Source organism: Ceratotherium simum, chromosome 26, assembly GCF_057802395.1.
Source record: "Ceratotherium simum simum isolate JZ-2026a chromosome 26, ASM5780239v1, whole genome shotgun sequence".
NCBI classification, from domain to species: domain Eukaryota; kingdom Metazoa; phylum Chordata; class Mammalia; order Perissodactyla; family Rhinocerotidae; genus Ceratotherium; species Ceratotherium simum.
This window is the reverse complement of record NC_141925.1, coordinates 19103340-19125052: the sequence shown is the minus strand read 5'-3', so window position 1 is coordinate 19125052 and position 21713 is coordinate 19103340. Positions and strand designations below refer to the sequence as shown.

Here is a 21713-nt window from a genome sequence, read left to right as displayed (position 1 = left end):
TAGCAGTACATTTTTCCTTTATCTCTGCATTTCCACTGCCTAGCACTGCCTGTTACATAGTAGGCTCTCAAATGCCTTTATATGAATACTACTGAACAATGTTTCTATAGAAAAATATTTTTTCAGCATTTCAACTGAGATATGAGGCACACTACACTCTCTAGCCATCAACCTTCACTCTTCTCCATAAGGACTGTCTGTTCAAGCCCTAACAGTATTAATTTTCCTACTATCTAAGCATCCAGAATTTTCCCTGAAAATGATTAAGCTATAGCTGTCTGTTTACATCTGAGTTTCCCATGACAATAAAAAGAGAATAATACTGAAAACAACTCAAAGATGGAAACGGACACAGATGTGGTTCTAGTGTCTACACACCCCACCCTCTAGACAAGAGCATACCAATGGGATTTTCAGAATAAGAAATCTCTTTTTCTCTACTATATGACTTGAGAGAATCTGAAACCCCTGGCTAATAGGCAAATAGTTAAGTCTCTGTGGGCTCAAGTCACATAAACCAATGAGAAGGCACAAACTTTGAGATGAAGTTAAAATGCAGAATGAAGACATCAAATTATGATTATTATTGTTAAAAGAGTTTCACAGGCAGATCTAAAACACATTGACAAATATTTCAAACTGAAGAACTGTGAACAAATATGATGAATAAAACCACGAATAACAAAGTAAGAGAACAGAATGGAGTGAAATAAATGTAACGTATCAAATACCAACACTGAGACAGACACAGTTGGGCACTGTCTTATAAACTGTGTTATTTAATCCTCACAACAAACTTCAAGGTAGGTATTAGCCCATTTTTATAGATGAAACACTAAGCATAATGTTCCAGAGGCCCAGGTCTAAGGGCTGACCCATATTTGAAATATGGGTCTTTCCACAAAAGTTCAAACTCTTTGCACAAAACAGTCCGGCCAGAGTCTTGCTTATTTCTATTTAGACTGATCAGAACTTTAAGACTAAACATGCCTAATTTAACCAGAACAATGACCCTGGAAGAAAGTGAGAAAGTTGCCAAGGGCTCTCTCTCAAAAAGCACAGGCCCGGCTGGTTTCACAGGAGAATTCTAGCAAACTTGCAAAGACCAGATAACCACAATGCTATTTAAACTGTTCCAGAGCATAGAAAAAACAAATCCCAAATTATTTTTCACAAAGCCAGTAGAACATTGATACCAAAACATGACAAAGATAACATCCTCCAAATAAATAAAAGATCAGATATACACCAACTATCATTTATCAATAATATTAATACTAATATTTTTATTTAGAATTTTTGTAAATACACTCTAGTGATGCAATACAAGACGACTATCCTATCTAAGCCTGGAGATGCAAGGGTGGATGTGTATTAGAAAAATACTATTAATGTAATGTCGAAGGAGAAAAAACAGGATGACTATCTCATAGATGTTGAAAACACAGGTAACAAAACTCAACACTGACTCCTGACTTTTCAGCTCTTAATAAAACAGGATCATCTCAAGCCAAACAGCAAGCTCACGCCAAAACACAGCATCATATTTAAAGCAGAAGTATTTTTTTCATTAATGTCAAAAGCAAGAAAAAAAGGTCTACCATTTTTTAAACATTTTCTGGAAGTAACTACCAATTCACTTTGACAATAAAAAGTCTATGGGCCAGCCCCATGGTGTAGTGGTTAAGTTCAGTGTGCTCCACTTTGGCAGCCTGGATCCCAGGCATGGATCTACACCACTAGTCAGCCATGCTGTGGCGGTGACCCACATACAAATTAGAGGAAGACTGGCACAGATGCTAGCTCACAGCAAATTTTCCTCAAGCAAAAAGAGGAAGACTGGCAACAGGTGTTAGCTCGGGCCCAATCTTCCTCAAAAAAAAAAAAAAGTCTAAAAATAAAAAGGATGTAGTAAGACCATTTGCAGATGCCATAACCATGTATCAAGAAAATCCAAGAGAATCAATGGCAGAAACTATTGGAAACGTCAAGATAATTCAATAAGATAAACAGTTACAAAATTGGTACACACCAAAAAAATAATTGCTTGTGTATGTATGTATAATATCCATTCTAAAATATGATGGAAGAGCCATTTGCTACAACATGGATGAACTGGAGGACGTTATGCTCAGTGAAATAAGCTACACACAGAAAGACAAATATTGTATGTATGATCTCACTCATACGTGGAATCTAAACAAGTCAAACTCGCAGAACCAGAGCATAGAACAATGGTTGCCAAACTCGCAGAACCAGAGCATGGAGCAGTGTTTGCCAGGAGCTGGGGGTGGGGGAAACGGGAAGATGTTGGTCAAAGGATACAAACTTTCAGTAATAAGATAAATAAGTTCTAGGAATCTAATGTACAGCATGGTGACTACAGTTAATAATACTGAACTGTATACTTGAAATTTGCTAATAGAATAGATCTTAAGTGTTCTCATCACATACACACACAACGGTAACTATGTGAGGTTAATTAACTTGATTGTGGTAATCACTGCACAATGTGTACCTACATTAAATCATCAGTTGTACACCTTAAATACACACAATTTTTATTTGTCAATTACATCTCAATAAAGCTGGAAAACTTTTTTTGAATTTTTTAAAAATGTGAAATAAAAATTCCTATTTACAATTTCACACATACACACACCACACCCCATCAGAATAAATCTAACAAAAATTGTGCAAGACCTTAATGAAGAAAATTTTATGTTACTAAAGAACACAAAGAATTGAATAAATTGAAACACACACCCTTTTATTAGCTAGGAAGACTCAAAACTCCCTAAATTAACCTATAAATTTAATATACGGGAACTAGACAAGCTAGTGCTAAAACCGATCTGTTAATTAAGTCAGTCAAGAAAAATCTAAAAGGAACTGATTGAGGGGGGATTAGTCCTATGATATTAAAGTGTGAGATAAAGGTAAAGTAATTAAAATAGTTTGGTATTGGCACATACATAGGATAAATCTTAATAGAACAGAACCAAACACATACAGGACTTCAGTCTATAATAAAGGTGGCATTTCAAAGGACTGAGAAAGAGATGATTATTCAATAAATGGTTTTAGGATCACAGGCTAGCTATGCGGAAAACTTACTCCACCCCAAGCAGTTCCACCCCTAGAGATGTATCTTACAGATAACCTTAAATGTACCTCCTTCAGGTCTTTTCTCCATGTCACCGTCTCAGTGAGGCCCTTCCCCGAGCACCCTATTTAAAATTACAGCGCCAACCCAACTCCAAATTCCAGAAACCTCTTTCTTGCTTTTAGTGTTTCCTTTTCTCCATAACACTTATCACCACCAATATGCCATTTTGTTTACTGTCTGTCTTCCTCACTACAACATAAGCTCCCTGAAGGCAAGGATATTTGTATGTTTTCTGCTCACTTATCTCCAGCATCTAGGCACTCAGTGAACACTTTTTAAATGAATGAAGATATTCTGTGTCATGAGAGTGTTCAGCAGGCAATTCCCTTGCACCTTCACTGCGAGCTCAGCCCCACAGTGTAAACAATTATGCTCAAGGCAGATGACTTCCTCCCCAAACCTGGAGAGTGTGTCATGACTGTCCCAAGCCCCTTGCCAGTTGCTGGCTGGGAAGGCACATGTGCCCCCATCCTTGCCAATGGGACCTGAAGTGCAGTGTGCTAGGGAGATTTCTGGGAAAGGTTTTCCTCACTAAAAAAAAAAAAGATGTATATGAGAAAATGCCCCTTTCTTTTGAAGATTTTGTCATGCCTACACCTATTTGGCACATCAGCCATTTTGCAGTTTTGAGGGGAATGTCAGCACACTGAAGATGAAGAAAAGAAAGCAAGCTCTGAACTTCAATGGAACAGTTTTATCACTGAATTAACCAACCTTGGAATCACTTTTTTAAAATAAACTCTTAATTTTTACAAGCTACTTTTAGTTGCTCCTTCTGTTTCTTGAAGCAGAAAGCATCCTGATATATACTTACACATGTGTGCAAAGACTTGCCTAAGAGTGTTCATTTCACTATTATTTATAAAGCAAACTGCTGGTATCTAACAGTACATCAACAGGGGCCTCCTCCAGTAAAAGTATCATATATCCAGTGGTGTGCTAGTAAATGTTTACCAACCAGCCTGGAGAAGGGAGAGGCTATTTGTAGTGTCTGCCAATTTCTGCGTGTAAGTATTCCCACCACGGTCAATTTCAATAATCGCCATGTTTAACAACCAGTTCAGTACATTCCCGCCAATGTCACAATCAGCTCTCAAGAGCCAGTAAAACCAGCTGCAGCAAACCACTGCTTACATCCAGACAATGCAGATACGTGTGCTAGTAAGGAATAATTTCCTAGACACACTTAAGAGGAAAAAGGCAATGAAAGTATTTATAAAGGGCTTTAATTATATAATTGATTTTTTCATGTACACACATACTTATATTTGTATAGACTATCTTTAGAAGAATATTCAAGAAACCTGAACAAGATTGTGGAACTGGAGTGGATGGGAAACTTTTTATTATATACCCTCATGCAGGCTGCTTGAACTTTTTACCATGAATTACCTTTTTATAAAAATTACAATTTTGAAAAATTAAACGTCATTAAATTTTCATTTTTGCAATATAATTCTCCTTTACTCGATTACAAACTTTTCCCTTTTTTGATGCTTAAAACAATTCTCACTAGATGTAATAACCCCTGACCAAAATTGGGTCAGTAAACCAAACAAACTGAAATTAGAAAGATATATTTTGCATTTTTTTCCCAAATTAACCTAAGTAACAACGTTGCTGTGATTCAACTCCAAGAAATTTCAAAAAAATTACACAAGTAACCATTTCACCTACAATTAACTTTTTGCTAAAAAATAAATTGAGCCAAGGATGCAAAGCACACTCAGCTATCCTTAAAACACCCCAATATTCATGAACTCACACAGCAAGATCACTCTGCAGCTCACCGTCCTCACGGTGTCACATGGAAATCATCAGGATCTAATTAGTGACTCAGAAAGGAGGCAATAATAGAGCGCTGCGGAGCAGTCTGCAAAATTTATAGGTCGCTGAAGGTCAGCCATAGCAACAAGGCTTCTTGTCTCTGGTTTGCTACGTGTCACATGCCAGACTCCTTGGACTCAACAGGCAACTCTGTGAGTCCACAATCAAGGAGCTGTTTTCAGTCCTTACTGGAGACTGCCCTCTTGTCCAGTTTGACTTCCTCTCAATTTCTAGTGTCAGAAGCACAAGGAAATAAACTCCGTGACTAGACTGAGGGTTCTTCCCCCGCTCTCCCACCTCCTGCTACGCCAGGAAGCAGCATTCACGTTCTGTCATCTAACAGGACACAGGCAGCCAGTCCTCCGACCTGATGGCCAGTGACTGCAGTGCAGAGAGGGAGCTGAGGCCTAACTACACTGGGAACAGCACTGAGATAAGGTCAGGTCGCTGCATTATCAAGGACATTTATTAGACTTCTCACTGTACAACATACCTACGCTACATGGGCACTCAACAGCAGTTCTTTCTTTACCACGACAAACGATTTAACAACAGGAATGTAAAAATGGAGAAGTCAGATGGGGGAGGGGACATCTGTTCTATCTGTTCTCCTTCCCACCCTCCTATGTCTAAAGAATTCTCCATTTTCCCCACCATCGACACAAATCTAAAACCATTTGGTAAATGTTAAGACAAGCATTAAATCTGAAGGAACTAAGACCTGAGGGGAAAAAGTAAGGACAGGAAGAAACGAAGGAGCAAGTGAGTGGCAACACAATCCACAGTTATAAAAAATATGAGCATTACTTCTTAGGACAGATTTTCACAGATATTCAATAGCTACGATGCTTGCAAAATATTAATGGATTTCTTCGAAATGTCTTCAAGCTCTTAGAGTTTTTGAACCCAAGGCTGAACTAGGTAGTAAAATAGAAAAGCTAAAGATTTTTAAATGTTAACATGTATTACTTATATAATAATTTTTATTTACTGTACATTAACTTATGAAAATGCAAGAGAGGCGTAAAGTCATAACTTTCAGCATGACCTAAAACGCAAACCACATAAGCTAAAACTATGAATTAATGTGACTACAGCCAGAAGTCATAGTAAATATGAATATAAAATCAAACCATTTCTTCTAAGATATTCTTCATTTAATATCGCTGAAGAGCAAAGACCATGCAATCAAAAACCAAATGTTAAACAAATGACACATGCTGGAACACAAATGGTCTTTAAAAGGAAAAAAGAGATAACAGCATTTATCATTTTTAGAGTCTGGGACAAGAGATGTAAAATACAAAAAGCTATGACATTTGGCCAAGTATATATGGGTAGATTAAAACGCATCATTTGCTGCTTGACTCAGCTTATAAGCTAATAAATAAATGGTTCAAGCTCCATTTAAAAGCAGAAAATGCAGACACATTTTAGGCTTTCAATCTCAAGCAGGCAGAGTAAGCTGAGTATTAATTATTACCACTGCAAAGGGAATACTCAAGTTCTATAAAATCAACATTAAGATGAACATTAACCAAGGTGATATTTTACATGGGTTAACTGTATTCTTTTCAATTCCAGGCTATTCTAAGAAACAGAATCACAAATACCAATAAACATCCACGCTGGGTAAGAGGCAGCCTGATCAAACTTACCGTTTTCCACATAGGGATGAAAGGGTAAGACTAGGGCAAGGATGACCCTGCCTCTAGTTGGCTCCAAGACACTTCTGATATCTTTTAACAAAGTCAAGGGCTGATCACAGCGGTCCAGCAAATTCAGGCAGCTGATGACATCATACTGGAACCCTGTATTCTGCCACTCATTTATACCAAGCACTCTGGAAAAATCAGAAAGAACTAGATTGATATGAACTCCCTTAAAGACAACTTTAAAAATAACTGAGATGCCAGTAAAGGCTCTAACTTGTCTTTTAAATCAAAGTAAATTCAAAATCTTCATTTACAATTTATATTTGCAGTAATAAAATGGCCAGGCAAGAGAAAAATAGCAACCATATTTCTTTAAATTTAGCATTTCACTTATTTCCAAATCCCAAAACATATAAAATTTCCTTTACAAGAACTAATCATATGTTACTAAGTATGAAGATAATATGGTGATAAAAATGGTTATAAAACTAGGGCATCAAATTCTTGAACATCAGTTAAAGAACAAAGAGTCCTACTTTCTACAATCATTGGAATTTAATCATAAAATATATCATACATTCTTTTCTATTCCTAGGGTCCCTCCTATTTAAGAATGGCTAGGGGTGGTATAAGATAATTTCCATTTACAACCTATGACCTTTTGAGCACATCTCTGTTCCCAGGAGAGAGCTACTATTTCATACTCTAGAATCTTCATATCTGAATAACTATAGAGAAAAAGATAAAGCACAAGACATCCTATTAAAACTGTAAGTGAAGAGCATAGTTAACACACCACTTCTCAGCCTTCAATATCACACACACCAACACACGCACACTCGCTCTCTAAGAACATTTCTAGTCCTTCACAACGTTGTATGCATAAAAAGCGTTGTACCCATAAAAAGCGGCAGTTCTTATATCAAGAGTCTTTGTTAACCACACCCTTAAGGTAATTCTATAAAGTACTCACTACTGCTTGGTAATACCAATCAGAATGTGGTGGGTGAGGCACATTAAGATAGACATGGTGGAAAAAGGAGACAGGAAAAAGGATCTTTGGTAAACAAGTCTTCGATAATGCTAAGCAGATATAGCAGAGACAGTTTAGAAAATTCTAAAAGTATAATGGAAAAGTATAACTCATTAGCATAATGATATTTTAGAGCATTTTTTAACAGTAGACTAAAAAGGAACACAAACCACTCAGTTGCATCTTCTTTTCAATCTAGATTTTTTAAAAACTAAAGTTTCCTCTAAAACTAACTCTAACGAATGTCAAGGGACTAAGTCACACTCCTTTGGAGCTTGAAGTAAGTAGAGTATCAGGGCTTCACAACCACTTTGTTGTACTGAAATTGCGACCACAATGATGATTTTAGAAACTGGACTTAATTCACTCAAACCTCAAGAGAAGATTCTACTCTCAGGATAAAAATGTCATCAATTCTCATTTTAAAAACCAAAACAAACAATTAAAACAAAGGCTATTTGTATATTAATACCTTAGCCAAACAGCCAATTTAAATTCATAAATTGCAAAAAACAAATTATATACTTGATTTCAAAAAACAAAACAACAGGGGGCCTGCCCGGTGGCGCAAGAGGTTATAAAACTCTACTGGTTATAAAACGCCGCTCTGCTGTGGCGGCCTGGGGTTTGCCGGTTCGGATCCCGGGTGCGCACCAATGCACCGCTTGGCAAGCCATGCTGTGGCGGCGTCCCATATAAAGTAGAGGAAGATGGGCACGGATGTTAGCCCAGGGCCAGTCTTCCTCAGCAAAAAGAGGAGGATTGGCAGATGTTAGCTCAGGGCTGATCTCCTCACAAAAGGAAACAAAAACAAAAAACAAATTTAGGCCTATCTACAATGAAGCAGAAGCCAAATATCATCAGCATGTTTTAGTCTAAAATAATCCCACTAAATCCATCTCAGAATTAGTTGCAGATAGTTTCCATGTCAGTAATTTTGAAAGATAGAAATATACGCTCATAACAAAATTACGGCTTTATGCTGGGACAGGTAAAAACTATACCCATAGAAGTCCAACTTCATCTTTATTTCTGTTTTGTGATTTCTACTTGTAAAGTCAGTTCAACTGATGAAGACAAATTTATTAGCCCAGGAATCCTAACAAGTTGTTAGAATTTTCCTCTTCTTATGAGAAAAATCAAAGAAGTGACTTCTCCAAGGTCACACTGCAAATCACTGGTAGGGTAGAAATTACAATTTGGACATTCTCCTAGTATGCTCTTCAGGTCAATGAACTTGTTCTCTCCATGTAGTAAGAAAGAACCTGACAATCATCTGAATAAATGCTTCTAGGGCAGTGGGTTGGGAGTGGACAGCAATCTGCACTTCAGTCTTCAATATCTTGTTGTTAAAAAAAGAAAATAAAGAGGATATTAAAATGAGAAATAGAATTCTCAACTATAATATTTTCTTTTCAAGAAAGATCCCAAACCTACAGATAATGGATTACAGTCAAGCATCTTTCAAATTTACATTAAAGATCTTTGTTCTCTGGTGTCAAATTGTATATACAATTCCTTTTTGATTACCCGTGTGTGAACTGGCTGTGTGGATTTAATTTCAAACCCATCCCCATCACCACTCAGTATCTTGCCACGCACTTGTTTCCTCCACCACCTACTAACCAACATTTGGATCATGTAAACTAATTTTAACATTAACTTTTGGTAAACCAGACTGAGGAAGGTAAACATGCTGCCAAAATCTTTTCCTGCCAAAGAATGGTTTTTATTTATTGACATTTGAATTGTGGAATTATAAGTCAGTACACATAATCAAAAGTTAATTGTATAATCCTTTCCCATGTTTATGGCTTTTCCAAAACAGCACTTCTAACCCGAGAAGCCAGGCATCTGTTTAGGGATTATTATTTTCAAGAAAACGAGTTAAGTAATAGTTTACCTTCTAGGAGGATTTAAAATACCTTTTTCTTAGAGAAGTGACAAAGAGAATTTATTTTGATAAATTCTAAATAAAAAACAAAACTCCAACAATATAAAGAAAAGTTATTGTTTTGTTTTAAAAAATCAAAGGCACATCCTTAAATTTTACAATAGAGTTTTCTTCTATAAACAATGATATACTGGCAATATAGAGGAAAAACCTGGCCATTTTCTGTTTATTGATTTATTTCAAAAATGACATCCAGAATCTTTATTAAAAAGCTAGTTTTTCATGGGCCCAGATATTGAAGAGAAACAAAAAACAGCTACTTCCCAAAAAGAAGCCAAAACACAAGGAATTAAGCTAAAAGTTTGCCCTGTCATCATTAGTAAGATATCACTTCCTCACCAAAATCTCAAACCGCATCAAAAGCTGCCACTTTTGTGAATATGTTTTTATTTCATACTCACATTATGGAGAGTGTCAACCAGTATGAACTTCCTACTTAGGTCAAACTGCAAACAGATTTTGGCATAGGTGCTATGTATTAGGAAAAAAATTAAACTAAGTATTTTTTATATGGTGGGTAAATTTACTAAGTTACATAGCATGTGAACTCTAGATACACTGAATTACTAATTCAAACATCTGCAGCTTCAATGAAAATTCCATTTGGGCATTTAGTCTCAGGAAGGGCTTTAATGGCAAGCAAGCAAGGAAAGGGGCTGGGTAGGTGGGAGGGGAATGAAGACATGTTTCAACACCATCCTCCCCAAACCCACTTTCAAAACACAGATTTTTTTTTTTAAGTGGCGGAAGAAAGTCAGATTAGGAATTCAGCATGATTTTTTTTTTAATTTTTTTTAATTTATTTATTTTTCACGCAAAGCCCCAGTAGATAGTTGTATGTCATAGCTGCACATCCTTCTAGTTGCTGTATGTGGGACGCGGCCTCAGCATGGCCAGAGAAGCAGTGCGTCAGTGCGCACCCGGGATCCGAACCCAGGCCCCCAGTAGCGGAGCGTGCGCACTTAACTGCTAAGCCACGGGGCCGGCCCATTCAGCATGATTTAAGCCACTGTTATAACAAAGGTCAGAGCATTCCAAGTTTTGAAATAGTGAATTAATTTTTAATTGAAGGAATATGTTTCAAGTATCACCACACAGACCCACTAGGATCTAATCTGAGACAGATCGCTGGAGCTAAGGGGGATCTTACACATCACCTAGTTCAACCTCACACAGAAGTCTCCTATAAGAGAATCCTAACAGCTATTGATCTGTCTGATCATACCAGATCATACCAGATCTACCAGATCAGACCATACTACACTTACTTCCTCTTTCCATATAAAATCCTATTAAACATTTGTTCACAGTAATCTTCCCTTCCACCCCCTTCCTACTTGGTCTTCTCTTCCCCAGGCTAAAAATTTCCATGTTTTGCTTATGTTCAATCCAGTCCTGCTCTAAAGAGCTACGCTAATGCTCTGTCTCTGGGGTTAGTCTGTGTAAGTAGAAACTTAGGTGGATAGGAAAATGAGTGCATAATTTTTTCTCCTTTCTTTTTTTTTGTGAGGAAGATCAGCCCTGAGCCAACATCCATGCCAATCCTCCTCTTTTTGCTGAGGAAGACTGGTCCTGTGCTAACATCTATTGCCAATCCTCCTCCTTTTTTTTTTTTTCCCTTTTTCTCCCCGAAGCCCCAGCAGATAGGTGTATGTCATAGTTGCACATCCTGCTAGTTGCTGTGTGTGGGACGCGGCCTCAGCATGGCCCGACAAGCGGTGCGTCGGTGCACGCCCGGGATCCGAACCCAGGCCGCCAGTAGCGGAGTGCGTGCACTTAACCGCTGAGCCACGGGGCCGGCCCCTCTCCCTTCTTTCTAAGGCTAAGTCCGGCTTCCAAAATATCAGAGAGGGAGGCAGGCTCTACCCACACCTCCCCATTCTATACTCAGTACCTTCTTCTCTCTTTCAATAGAATCCATACTGAATAAGGATTAACCTTCTTCCTAAGTCTCTCAAGCAGCAAAACCTCAAGCTTAAAACCAAGATTTGACACTTCACATCCATTTGGAGGGCTATTATCAAAAAAACAGAAAATAAGTACTGGTGAAGATGCAGAAAAACCGGAATCTTTGTGCATTGCTGGTGGAACATAAAATGGTGCAGCTGCTATGGAAAACAGTATGGCAACTCCTCAAAAAATTAAACATAGACTTACCATATGATGCAGCAATTCCACTTCTGGGCATGTACTCAAAAGGAGTGAAAGCAGCGACTCAGATATTTGTACACTCATGTTCACAGTAGCATTATTCACAATAGCTAAAAGGTGGAAGCAACTCAAGTGTCCACTGGCAGATGAACAGATAAAATATGGTGCATATATACACAATGGCATATTATTCAGTTTTAAAAAGGAAGAAGATTTGACACATGCTACAACATGGATGAACCTTGAGGACACTATGTTAAGTAAAATAAGCCAGTCACAAAAGGACAAATATTGTATGATTCCTCTTATTTGAGGTTCCTAGAGTAGTTTTAAATTCAGACACCAAAAGTAGAATGGTGGCTGTCAGGGGCTGTGGGGGGGATTGGGGAGTTACTGTTTAATGAGTACAGTTTCAGCAGGGAAAATGAAAAAGTTCTGGAGATGGATGGTGGTGACAGTTACACAACAATGTGACTGTACTTAAGACCACTGAACTGTACACTTAAAATGTTTAAATAGTAATTTCTATGTTATGTATTTTTACCACAATAAATATTTGTTTTTTTAATTAAGAAAAACAAGACGAAAATTCCAGGTTCCAATTAGGGAACAAGTCCCTACATCTGATCTCTCTTTTCCAAGTTGTCTCTCATCTGCCCTCTTCCTCCCTAGGGTGCCAATTCCTCTAGTCCAAAACACACTGCAAGGAGAAATGATTTCTCTCTCAATTTCCACTTAATTGTAATATGGAAAGTTTTTTTAAAATTCCTAATCATGGAAAATTATTTCTGATTCATATCCTTTAAATAATATACTCCCAAGAAGAAATACATCTAAAACAAAGAAATATACCCCAAAACATGTCTAAAAATTATACCTGTATTTCTTCTTCTGAAGCTGCCATATCATAGTTTCAGACAGCTCAGTGGCATAAATTTCTTCAAAATGAGGGCTCATGATTTTTGTGACTTCTCCATCTCCAGCACCTAAATCAAGAAGTCGATGGGTTTTCCAGTCTGGATTAATTTTAAGCAGTCTCTGAAACTGATCTGGTGAAAACACAAACATTGAGCCTCTTCCTAGCAACCTGGAAGGAAAAGAACAAAAATGGAAGAGTCTATACAAACTAAGCACCCCCCACACGCACACAGAGTAATGAAGTGACTCAGCACCAAAAGCCTTTTGAACTTACAAAATGTTTATTTTATATGATTAAAATATATATTATCTTTTATATGATTAAAAAACGAAGTTAGTAACATAAGAAAATACCTCCAGATATCATCATCTGTCTCATTTGCAAATAAAACCCAGAAAGAGCGGGGAAAGAGAGGAAGAAAAGGTGGAATGGAAAAAGATGAGAGCGGAAGCAAAAAAGAAATGAATAAGAAATTAAAAGATGAATGTGAACAACTTAGGTCAAAATAGGAAGGAAAGACGGAAGGAGCAACAGAAAACACGTTTATTAGTTAAACAGATGACAGACCAACAGAATCAGACCACAGCACTAGCCGATAACACTAAGCAGAGAAATCAAATAGGAAAATAACACCGTTAGGAAACTAAACAATGGGTGAGAAAACAATAGCTTTAGGATAATAGATTCTTTTAAATTTTTATTTATTTACTTATTTTTTTGTGAGGAAGATCAGCGCTGAGCTAACATCCGATGCCAATCCTCCTCTTTTTTGCTGAGGAAGATTGGTCCTGGGCTAACATCTGTGCCCATCTTCCTCTAATTTATATGGGACGCCGCCACAGCATGGCCTGACAAGTGGTGCATCGGTGCGCGCCTGGGATCCGAACCAGCGAACCCCGGGCCACTGAAGCTGAGCGCGACACTTAACCGCTGCACCACAGGGTCGGCCACAGGATAACAGATTTTTAAGAGACACGAGAGAAAAGAGGAAAAGAGTGGTCCTTGGGATATCAGTTAAATTTGCATTAAAAAAGCAGATTCATGGGGTCAGCCCACTGGCGTACGGGTTAAGTGCGGGCACTAGCAACCCAGGGTTCGCAGGTTCAGATCCCAGGTGCCCAGTGATGCACTGCTTGTTAAGCCATGCTGTGGTGGCGTCCCCTCTAAGTAGAGGAAGATGGGCACAGATGTTAGCCCAGGGCCAGTCTTCCTCAGCGAAAAAAAAAGAGGAGGATTGGCATCGGATGTTAGCTCAGTGCTGATATTCCTCACAAAAAAAAACCAGATTCATACTTGTGTCAGTTTATATGTTATACAATTGGTTGGGTCCTCTTATTTCTAAAGATTCTCAAAAACATTCAAAAACCACAGTAATATCTTTGAAAAAAGAAATTGAGAGGAGTGAAAATGGAGATCAAAGAGAACCCTCAGGACAGCAGCTGTGGGAATAAAATGCACTCCTATTTAGAACTTGTTTTCTAGCCCTCAAATCCTACTTTGTCTAGGGCAGGGATTCGCAAACTCCTTTGAAGCAGCAGAACCCTCTCCTTAGATGAAGCTGAACTCACAACAATATAAAATGGTAAAAGGAGAGCTGCTGCTGAAATGAGAGGGAGAGCCCCGGGCTGCTGCCAGCCCACTTCTAGGCCTTTCTCTGCAGCCTGAAGCAGCTCCTGAGGCACTTCCTCTTCAGATCCTAGAAACAGTTGGAAAATCACTGATCTAGGAAATGGCAAGGAAATCTATACTGTACTGCTACTTTCTGGAGATAAGCACAAGGTACAGTATGTTTGTTATACAGTGACTGAAAAGATGCATGCAACTTGGTACTCCTGGTGTGACCAATTTCAGGGAAAAATTAAAATTATAGAGTTCATATAACAAACTCCCCCTCCTCTTTTCCCATTAAGGCCTTGAGAGACTTTAATCAAATCTAAAAAATTTATGGTATTTACGGTAAATCTTCTGCCCCAAAGAAATAGTAAAAAACAAACAGGGCGGGGGTGGGGTGGACTTCAGAGACTGCTAAATATGATGCTATCCACTACAACCGTTTACCAAAGAAAACCATATCTCCTAAAAGACAAGTTGTTTTTAGTCCTCAATTGCTCATATCCTCTAGTGGAAAAACAGGCTGCAGAAAGCAAACGTGAAAAAAGGAACTAAACTTATTACTGAAATAGCTATACAAAATTTCACCCAGGAGCCAGAGTCAGAGCAAGAAGAGGTTAAAGGCAACATGGCTTGGGGCATGCATGTTTCAAATGTTGGTGCTAACTTGCCAAAGGACCAAAAGTAAGTTGCAAATTAGTTACCTGGCTTAAACTTTCCCGGTTATAAAATAACATGCTTCCCTAGCCATCTCTTTGGGATGTAAGGAACCTTGACAGGATAACGGTAAAATTCTAGAGCTAGAGGTCATCTGAGGTCAGAGCTCAGGAGGTCATCTGACTGGTTTACATCTAAAGGCACCAGAGAGAGAACTGTCCTATTTCCAAAGATCATGAGCAACAGAGGCTCCACAAAAAGATTAAAACTGTCAAAAAAGAAATCAAAATTCATCGAGCCCAGTCTTTCCCAACCAAGACCAACTTTGCCCTCTAGGTGGCATTGGGAATAGGTGGGAGAGTTTGGGGTAGTCACAATGACTTGGGGATGCTACTGTCATTTAGCGGGCAAGGCCAGAAAAGTTAGACTTCCTGTAATGTGTGGGGCAGTCCCACACGATGAAGAATTATCCCATTTAAAATACCAAGACACTGACCTAGCTCAACACAAGGTTTCCAGCAAACATACACCGTGGAGAGGTATGGCTGTCTAATTTGTCTTTAACTTCTTAAGTTAGCGATGTCCATGTGTGGGGTTTTGTTTTGTTTTGTTTTAGTGTTTAACAGCCATCCTAGGTTCTGTAGCCGCCATCTAAATTCTCTGTAGCTTTAGAGTCTATAGAGGAGGTGCACTCTCTTATAAAATAAACTCTGAAAACAGCTATTAAGTCTCTCCTTACTTGGCCCTTCTCTTTTCCAACATAAAGGAAGTCTCATAAATATCTTATCTTCTTAATTCAAGCAGGTACCATAGTAATTATTTCTGTAAGAGACAGCCACTCATGGTAATAATCTACCACTGCCATGAATGGAAAGTACCAATGGGCTTAAAATTAAGCTTTCAGCTGGGAATAGGACACAGGGCAAGAGATGTGTTGGAGTTTTGTTTCTTTTGTGTGGCGGGGTGGGGGTGGGGTTAGGGTTAAAAAAAAAAAAGCAGAAGATCTATAGATAAGAGAAGCCAAAAAGGATTTATTAATTGTATTGCCTCTTTTTGACCAAATTGTGAAATTCCAGAGCAAAAATTTTAACCAGGGTCCAATGGGGTAGAGGTAAGGGGAAATGGTTCAGAGTTTGAAATCTCTCAAAATGTTGAAAAATGTTGAATGTAAATACTACTTGAAGAGAAGATTCCTACTTTTTATTGCTTTCAAAGAAGCACAGGACCCCATAAAGGATAAGAATCACTCCACAGTGACTTGTTTGCTTTCCAATGAAAAAATAAGTGACATAGAACAGGAACTCAGTGCAGCCAATTTTAGAAACAAAATGTCAGACCACGTCCTATAAACTCAACTACCAACACAAAAATAACAACCGTTTCCTGAAGCAAACTTAAGGCAATTTCTTACCAACAATGAAGAAAATCAAGTAAGAAACCTTGAGAAATGGCTCATGGTGTCTGAAAACATATTTAAGGGCCAGATGATAGACTGGGGATCCAGACATTCAGCAGGAGCTGGCTCCAAACCTCAAGGGGGCCCAACTAGTGACGTTAAGTGGTCTAACAAGGCTTTTTAAGCACCGAGCCCTGTTGCTTGCCTCTTTAGCATTCTGGATTCTTGGGCCATGGGGATGTTTAAAAATTTGGCCAAGAAAGGAGAAAAAATACTCCTAAAGCTTTTTTCCACAGATTTATATGACAGAACCACTCTAAGGACAGATAATTCCACAATTAAGTTTACAAAATTCTACTGAGCCTAAACATTATGTAAGAAGAGATGTAGGACCCTTCACTCAAAATAAACCATCACCCACTGCTGGGCTGAATTAGATCCCCCAAAAAAACTTCCTCCTGGGAAGTGTGCTTAAAGCAAAGATCTTACTCTTCAGCCTATCTATGTTAAGGGTCTGGTTTCAAGTGTCTTGCTACTCTCAATGGTAGGGGACTAGCAGCATCACGGGCATCACCTGGGAGCTTGTTAAAAATGCAGAATCTCAGGCCCCAGACCTACTGACGTAGAATCTAAATCTACAGGTGATTCCTGTGCACATCAAAGCCGAGAAGCACTGCTCTACGTAACTCCCACCATAGAAATACAGATTCATGAGGCTATTTCCCAAGTTATGGTGATTTAAAAAGCACTGGACCTACTGCCAAGGATACTGACTAGTAGAAGCGTTGTAGCTGAGGAAGTAGTCAACATCTTGAACAAGGTAACTTTTCTTTTTCATTTTTTTTTAAACCTAAAGATAAAGAAAAAATATCCAAGATTCACTTACCCATTAATAGATGTTCTAGACATAAACAGGCTAAAAACAGATGACACAAAAGAGTGATATAACTGGATAAATAGCCAGCCCGATTTCTCAATGCTGTTGTTTAAGAAGATCTGTGTTCCTTGATCAAGATAACTCTGAACAAAGACAGCCTGGAGTGATTCGCATAATTTCTCTCTGTTGCACACATACCACTAAAAAAAAAAAGAAGAAAAATGAAAACACACAACTGAAGTGTCATCTAAGAAGTCCAAAGACAAAAACCAGAAGACTAAATCAAATCTAAGATTTCCAAAAATTATAATCTCATGGCACTTTGAAGATAATTATCATCGCTTATGTTCATATGACCTGTAAAGTATAAAATTCTTCTCATGAGTAATTTCTCATTTACTTCTCCTAACCCTCAGAGTAGGTAGAAGGGGGAGGGGTGAAGAGGCTTGTGAATCATGCAGCTTAGCAGGTAGCAAGCCAGGCCATAGCCCAGGTGCTCTGTCCTGGCCCAATGCTTCAGTCACTATAGGCCCTGGACCCCGAGATCTAGGAAAGCTCTGTTGGCCCCTCCCTCACTGAAATTTAGTATCAGAAGACAATAACTAGCATTATTAACCTTGTTTTTAGATAAAAAAATAATCATAATCCAATGATTTAACTCAAAACTACCAAACAAAGGTCAAGTGAGCAGCAGCATTTAACACTCTACAGGCCAGACAAGCTGCCTTTCTTCTTGTACGCTATACAGAGCCCTTCAGAAATACTGAGGTGTGCTTTATGAAGTCCTATGACATTCTTACAGACAGGAGCAAAATGTGCTCGAGAAAGACTAAAAAGTTACTTAAGGTCACACTGCAATCAATCACACTGGAGAAGACAAAGTAATAACACGCTAAGAAGCAGACTTCCAGGAACAGGCTCTAACCAGAACATACTTTTTAGAACAAAATTCAAGAACTTCAACTGTGGGTGAAATTTAATCTTCCATAATAAACGTTTTTCCATTTTCATTTAGTGTGCCAGAGAAGGAGGGAAGTACAGTGTAGGGCACATCAGCTTTAGAGTCAGCCCCACGACCTGGCTCTACCATTCCTGTGTGAGCTCCGACAAGTCACTTAACGGCTGAGTCTCTGTTCATTCATCTGTAGTCTAGAGATGTCACCGGTATCTACCCATCCCGCTAGGGTATTGAGAGGATTAAACAAGATAATACAGGCAAATCCTCAATATAGTACCAGACACACAGGAGAATCCTGTAATAACAACAGCAAAGAGATTCCTCTAACATGGCCTAATAAATAAGAGTAAGCCCATTCATTAAGTACAATCATGAAACTGCAGAGTAGACCAGTTACTATTAATCCATTATCTGCTAAGAAACAATCAATTTTTCCCAATAAGGACTCTACTGGCAAAAGTAACTTGCTTCCCCCTGACAAATCTGACCATTTATTAGCAGTAGGTGTCCTACTGTAACTGCTTGCACAACTGTGGACCAATTTTACAGTCATCCTAAGCTTGCTAAATGTTGAATGAAATCTTGGGTAACATTCCTGACGCTAACATTGAAAGGAACCAGTTATAAACCAAAACAAACATGCAAACAGGCACAATAAAATTTCAAAGATTAATCTTCTTATAAACTCTGTACTCTAAAGTGGATAAACCAAATCTTTCCAATTGTTGACTGATTTGTGTAAATTTACCATTGAAACATTGTTACCAAAACTGCTTGGACTTGAAAAATATTTTTTTTCCCACCCTCTACGATAAGCTATGAAGCTTCTTACATTCATTGCCTACATTTTTTCCCTTGGTCTGAAAATGTTCTTGCTTAATCATTAACCAATTCTTAACACTCATTGTACCTGAAGTTACGCCCCGCTGCAGGTCATAAACCATTTTTTATTATACTCGTGACCTCCTAGTGCACATTCTGAACTCTGTAATACTGAGGCCACTCTGACTTTTATTTATTTTTTATTCTCTGAAATAACTAATGAAGATGAAAGCCATCACTTCGGTAATAGGCAATCAGGTGCATTCTATTAATGTGGACAAGAAATCATTCAAGTGAAACAGAGGAACTAAGATTGGCATCCACTTGTAAATGGACAACCAGAACAACAATGGACTCTGACTTCCAGAACTAAGCAAGAATTGGCACCATTAACTGCAAAGATTGCTCTCAAGTGCCAAAAGGAAAACTCAAGTTTGTAACAGCATTTCTCTCAATTCAGCAACATTAACACACGTGGTTGAACCTTTACTGTCATATAAGTCTTTCAGAAAAGAAACTGCTTACTGAACAGAATGTGCTACATAATAAAAAGCAAAGCCCTTCTCTTTAAAGATAAGGTTGAAATCCATGTTCCTTCTGACCATTTGCATGATACAAATGTCACAATCACCAAAGAAGGGAAACAACCCAAATAAATGCCCATCAAGTGATGAATGGATAAACAAGATATGATTAGATACGATTCACCAATACAATATTATTCAACCATCAAAAGGAATGAAGTACTGATTCATGCAACAACATGGATAAACTTTGAAAACATTATGCTAAAGTGAAACAAGTCACAAAAAGCCACAAATTACATGATTTCACTTACATGAATCGTCCACAAGAGGCAGATCCAGAAACAGAAAGTAGATTGTCGTTGCCAAGAATTTGGAGAGGGGGCACTGGGAGTGTCTGCTAATAGATAGGGGGTTTCTTTTTGCAGTGATGAAAATGTTCTGCAATTAGAGAGTGGTGACAGTTGCACAACTCTGTGGACATACTAAACACCACTGAACTGTACACTTTAAAAGGATGAATTTTATGGTATGTGAATTGTATCTCAATAAAGCTGTTATTTTTTAAAAACATACACATACACATCTATATGTAGGTGGCATTTTGATCTTCCAGAAGTTAAAAGCAGTTTGAAAAATTAAGTGACCAAGCAAAGCTCTTTAAAAATGCAAATTTTTAAATGCAAATCTGATCATGTCACTACCCTTCTTCACACCCCCACACCCCTCTTAGGATAATACCTAAAATGCTCAATACGGCTTACAAAGCCCTACACAATTTGTCCATTCTGCGTCCACAGCTTCACCTCATGACACTCCCTACCAACCCATAATACCTGGCCATTCACTATGTCAAACACTGTACCCTTCTTTCGTTTTCTGGAAGGCTCCTTTCCCATGGCTGTCTCACATGGTATTTGTTCTGTCCCCTACATTTCCCACCACCCCAACCCGCCTCCTCTCCACCTAGTCAATTCGACCTAAACCTAAATATTTCTTCAAATATGTTTCCCTTAAACTTCCAGACTGGGTTGGATCCCCTTGTTCTAATATCCTCTCATACATCCCATATGTCTCCTCGGTAACATTTATGACCACTGAACCGAGTAACTATACATAAGTGCATGTTCGGTGTCTATCTTCCCAGGTAGATGGAAAGCTTCATAAAGGTAGGGACAACGACTCACTTCAGCGCCTGGCACAGACACAGATGAACAATAATTGTTCATCAAATGAATTACTGTTAAAAATCACAGGTAGTCTAACCCACAGAACTTGGAGTTTCTAGCAAAATGCTGGAGGGAACATAAGGATAACCACAGAGACAGTGGTCACTGCGTTTGTGTCAATTTCTAAAACTCCAGGGTTTTTTGCAAGGCCTTGCTTAAACCCGATTCCGCAAAACAGTGGTTAAAGTTACCCACCCACCACAAAATTGCGTTACCACAAGCAAGCAACAAGAAAGACAGCAACTGAGCACCCACCCTTACCAGGCACCTGGCCAAGTGCTTCATTTAGGTGCATTTAGCACCTAATAGCACTCATAACTTAGCACTCATAACTTCTGAATAAATGGGGAGCTACTGCTTCCAAGCGCTTCCAGCTGATTCAAGTTCCTGCCGTAGGTGCATGTTTTTTTTTGTGTGTGTGTGTGTGAGGAAGATCAGCCCTGAGCTAACATCCATGCTAATCCTCCTCTTTTTGCTGAGGAAGACCGGCTCTGAGCTAACATCTATTGCCAATCCTCCTCCTTTTTCTCCCCAAAGCCCCAGTAGATAATTGTATGTCATAGCTGCACATCCTTCTAGTTGCTGGACGTGGGACGTGGCCTCAGCATGGCCGGAGAAGCGGTGCGTCGGTGCATGCCCGGGATCCGAACCCGGGCCGCCAGTAGTGGAGCGCACGCACTTAACCGCTAAGCCACGGGGCCGGCCCCTGCATGTTGTTTTATAAAAGCTTCTTTCAAAGAAGCTTCTCTTCACTTCACTCTACCCAGTGTGTCTGTCTAAGATTCACTTTTAGAGAAGAAAGCAGGACTATTCTGCCCAATTAAACTGGATTGGGTGTGTTTAAAGCAAAGATAATCTGATCCAGATAGCAACTAAATTTCTATAGGCCAGGGTTTCTCAACCTCAGCACTATTGACATTTGGGGCCAGAT

The 21713-nt window shown here is 38.7% G+C and overlaps 1 protein-coding gene across 3 annotated transcripts in view; it reads right to left on the bottom strand.

Annotated features, from left to right (window-relative positions):
* Window positions 1-21713, bottom strand: part of METTL9 (methyltransferase 9, His-X-His N1(pi)-histidine) — a 45409-nt gene that overhangs the window by 14272 nt on the left and 9424 nt on the right. For all 3 annotated transcript variants that reach the window (XM_014796982.2, XM_087417117.1, XM_087417116.1), the window contains exons 2-4: window positions 17259-17449; window positions 12667-12876; window positions 6655-6839 (exon numbers count right to left, since the gene is read on the bottom strand). In XM_014796982.2, coding sequence (XP_014652468.1) covers window positions 6655-6839; window positions 12667-12876; window positions 17259-17449 — 586 coding nt within the window. The remainder of the gene's footprint in view (window positions 1-6654; window positions 6840-12666; window positions 12877-17258; window positions 17450-21713) is intronic.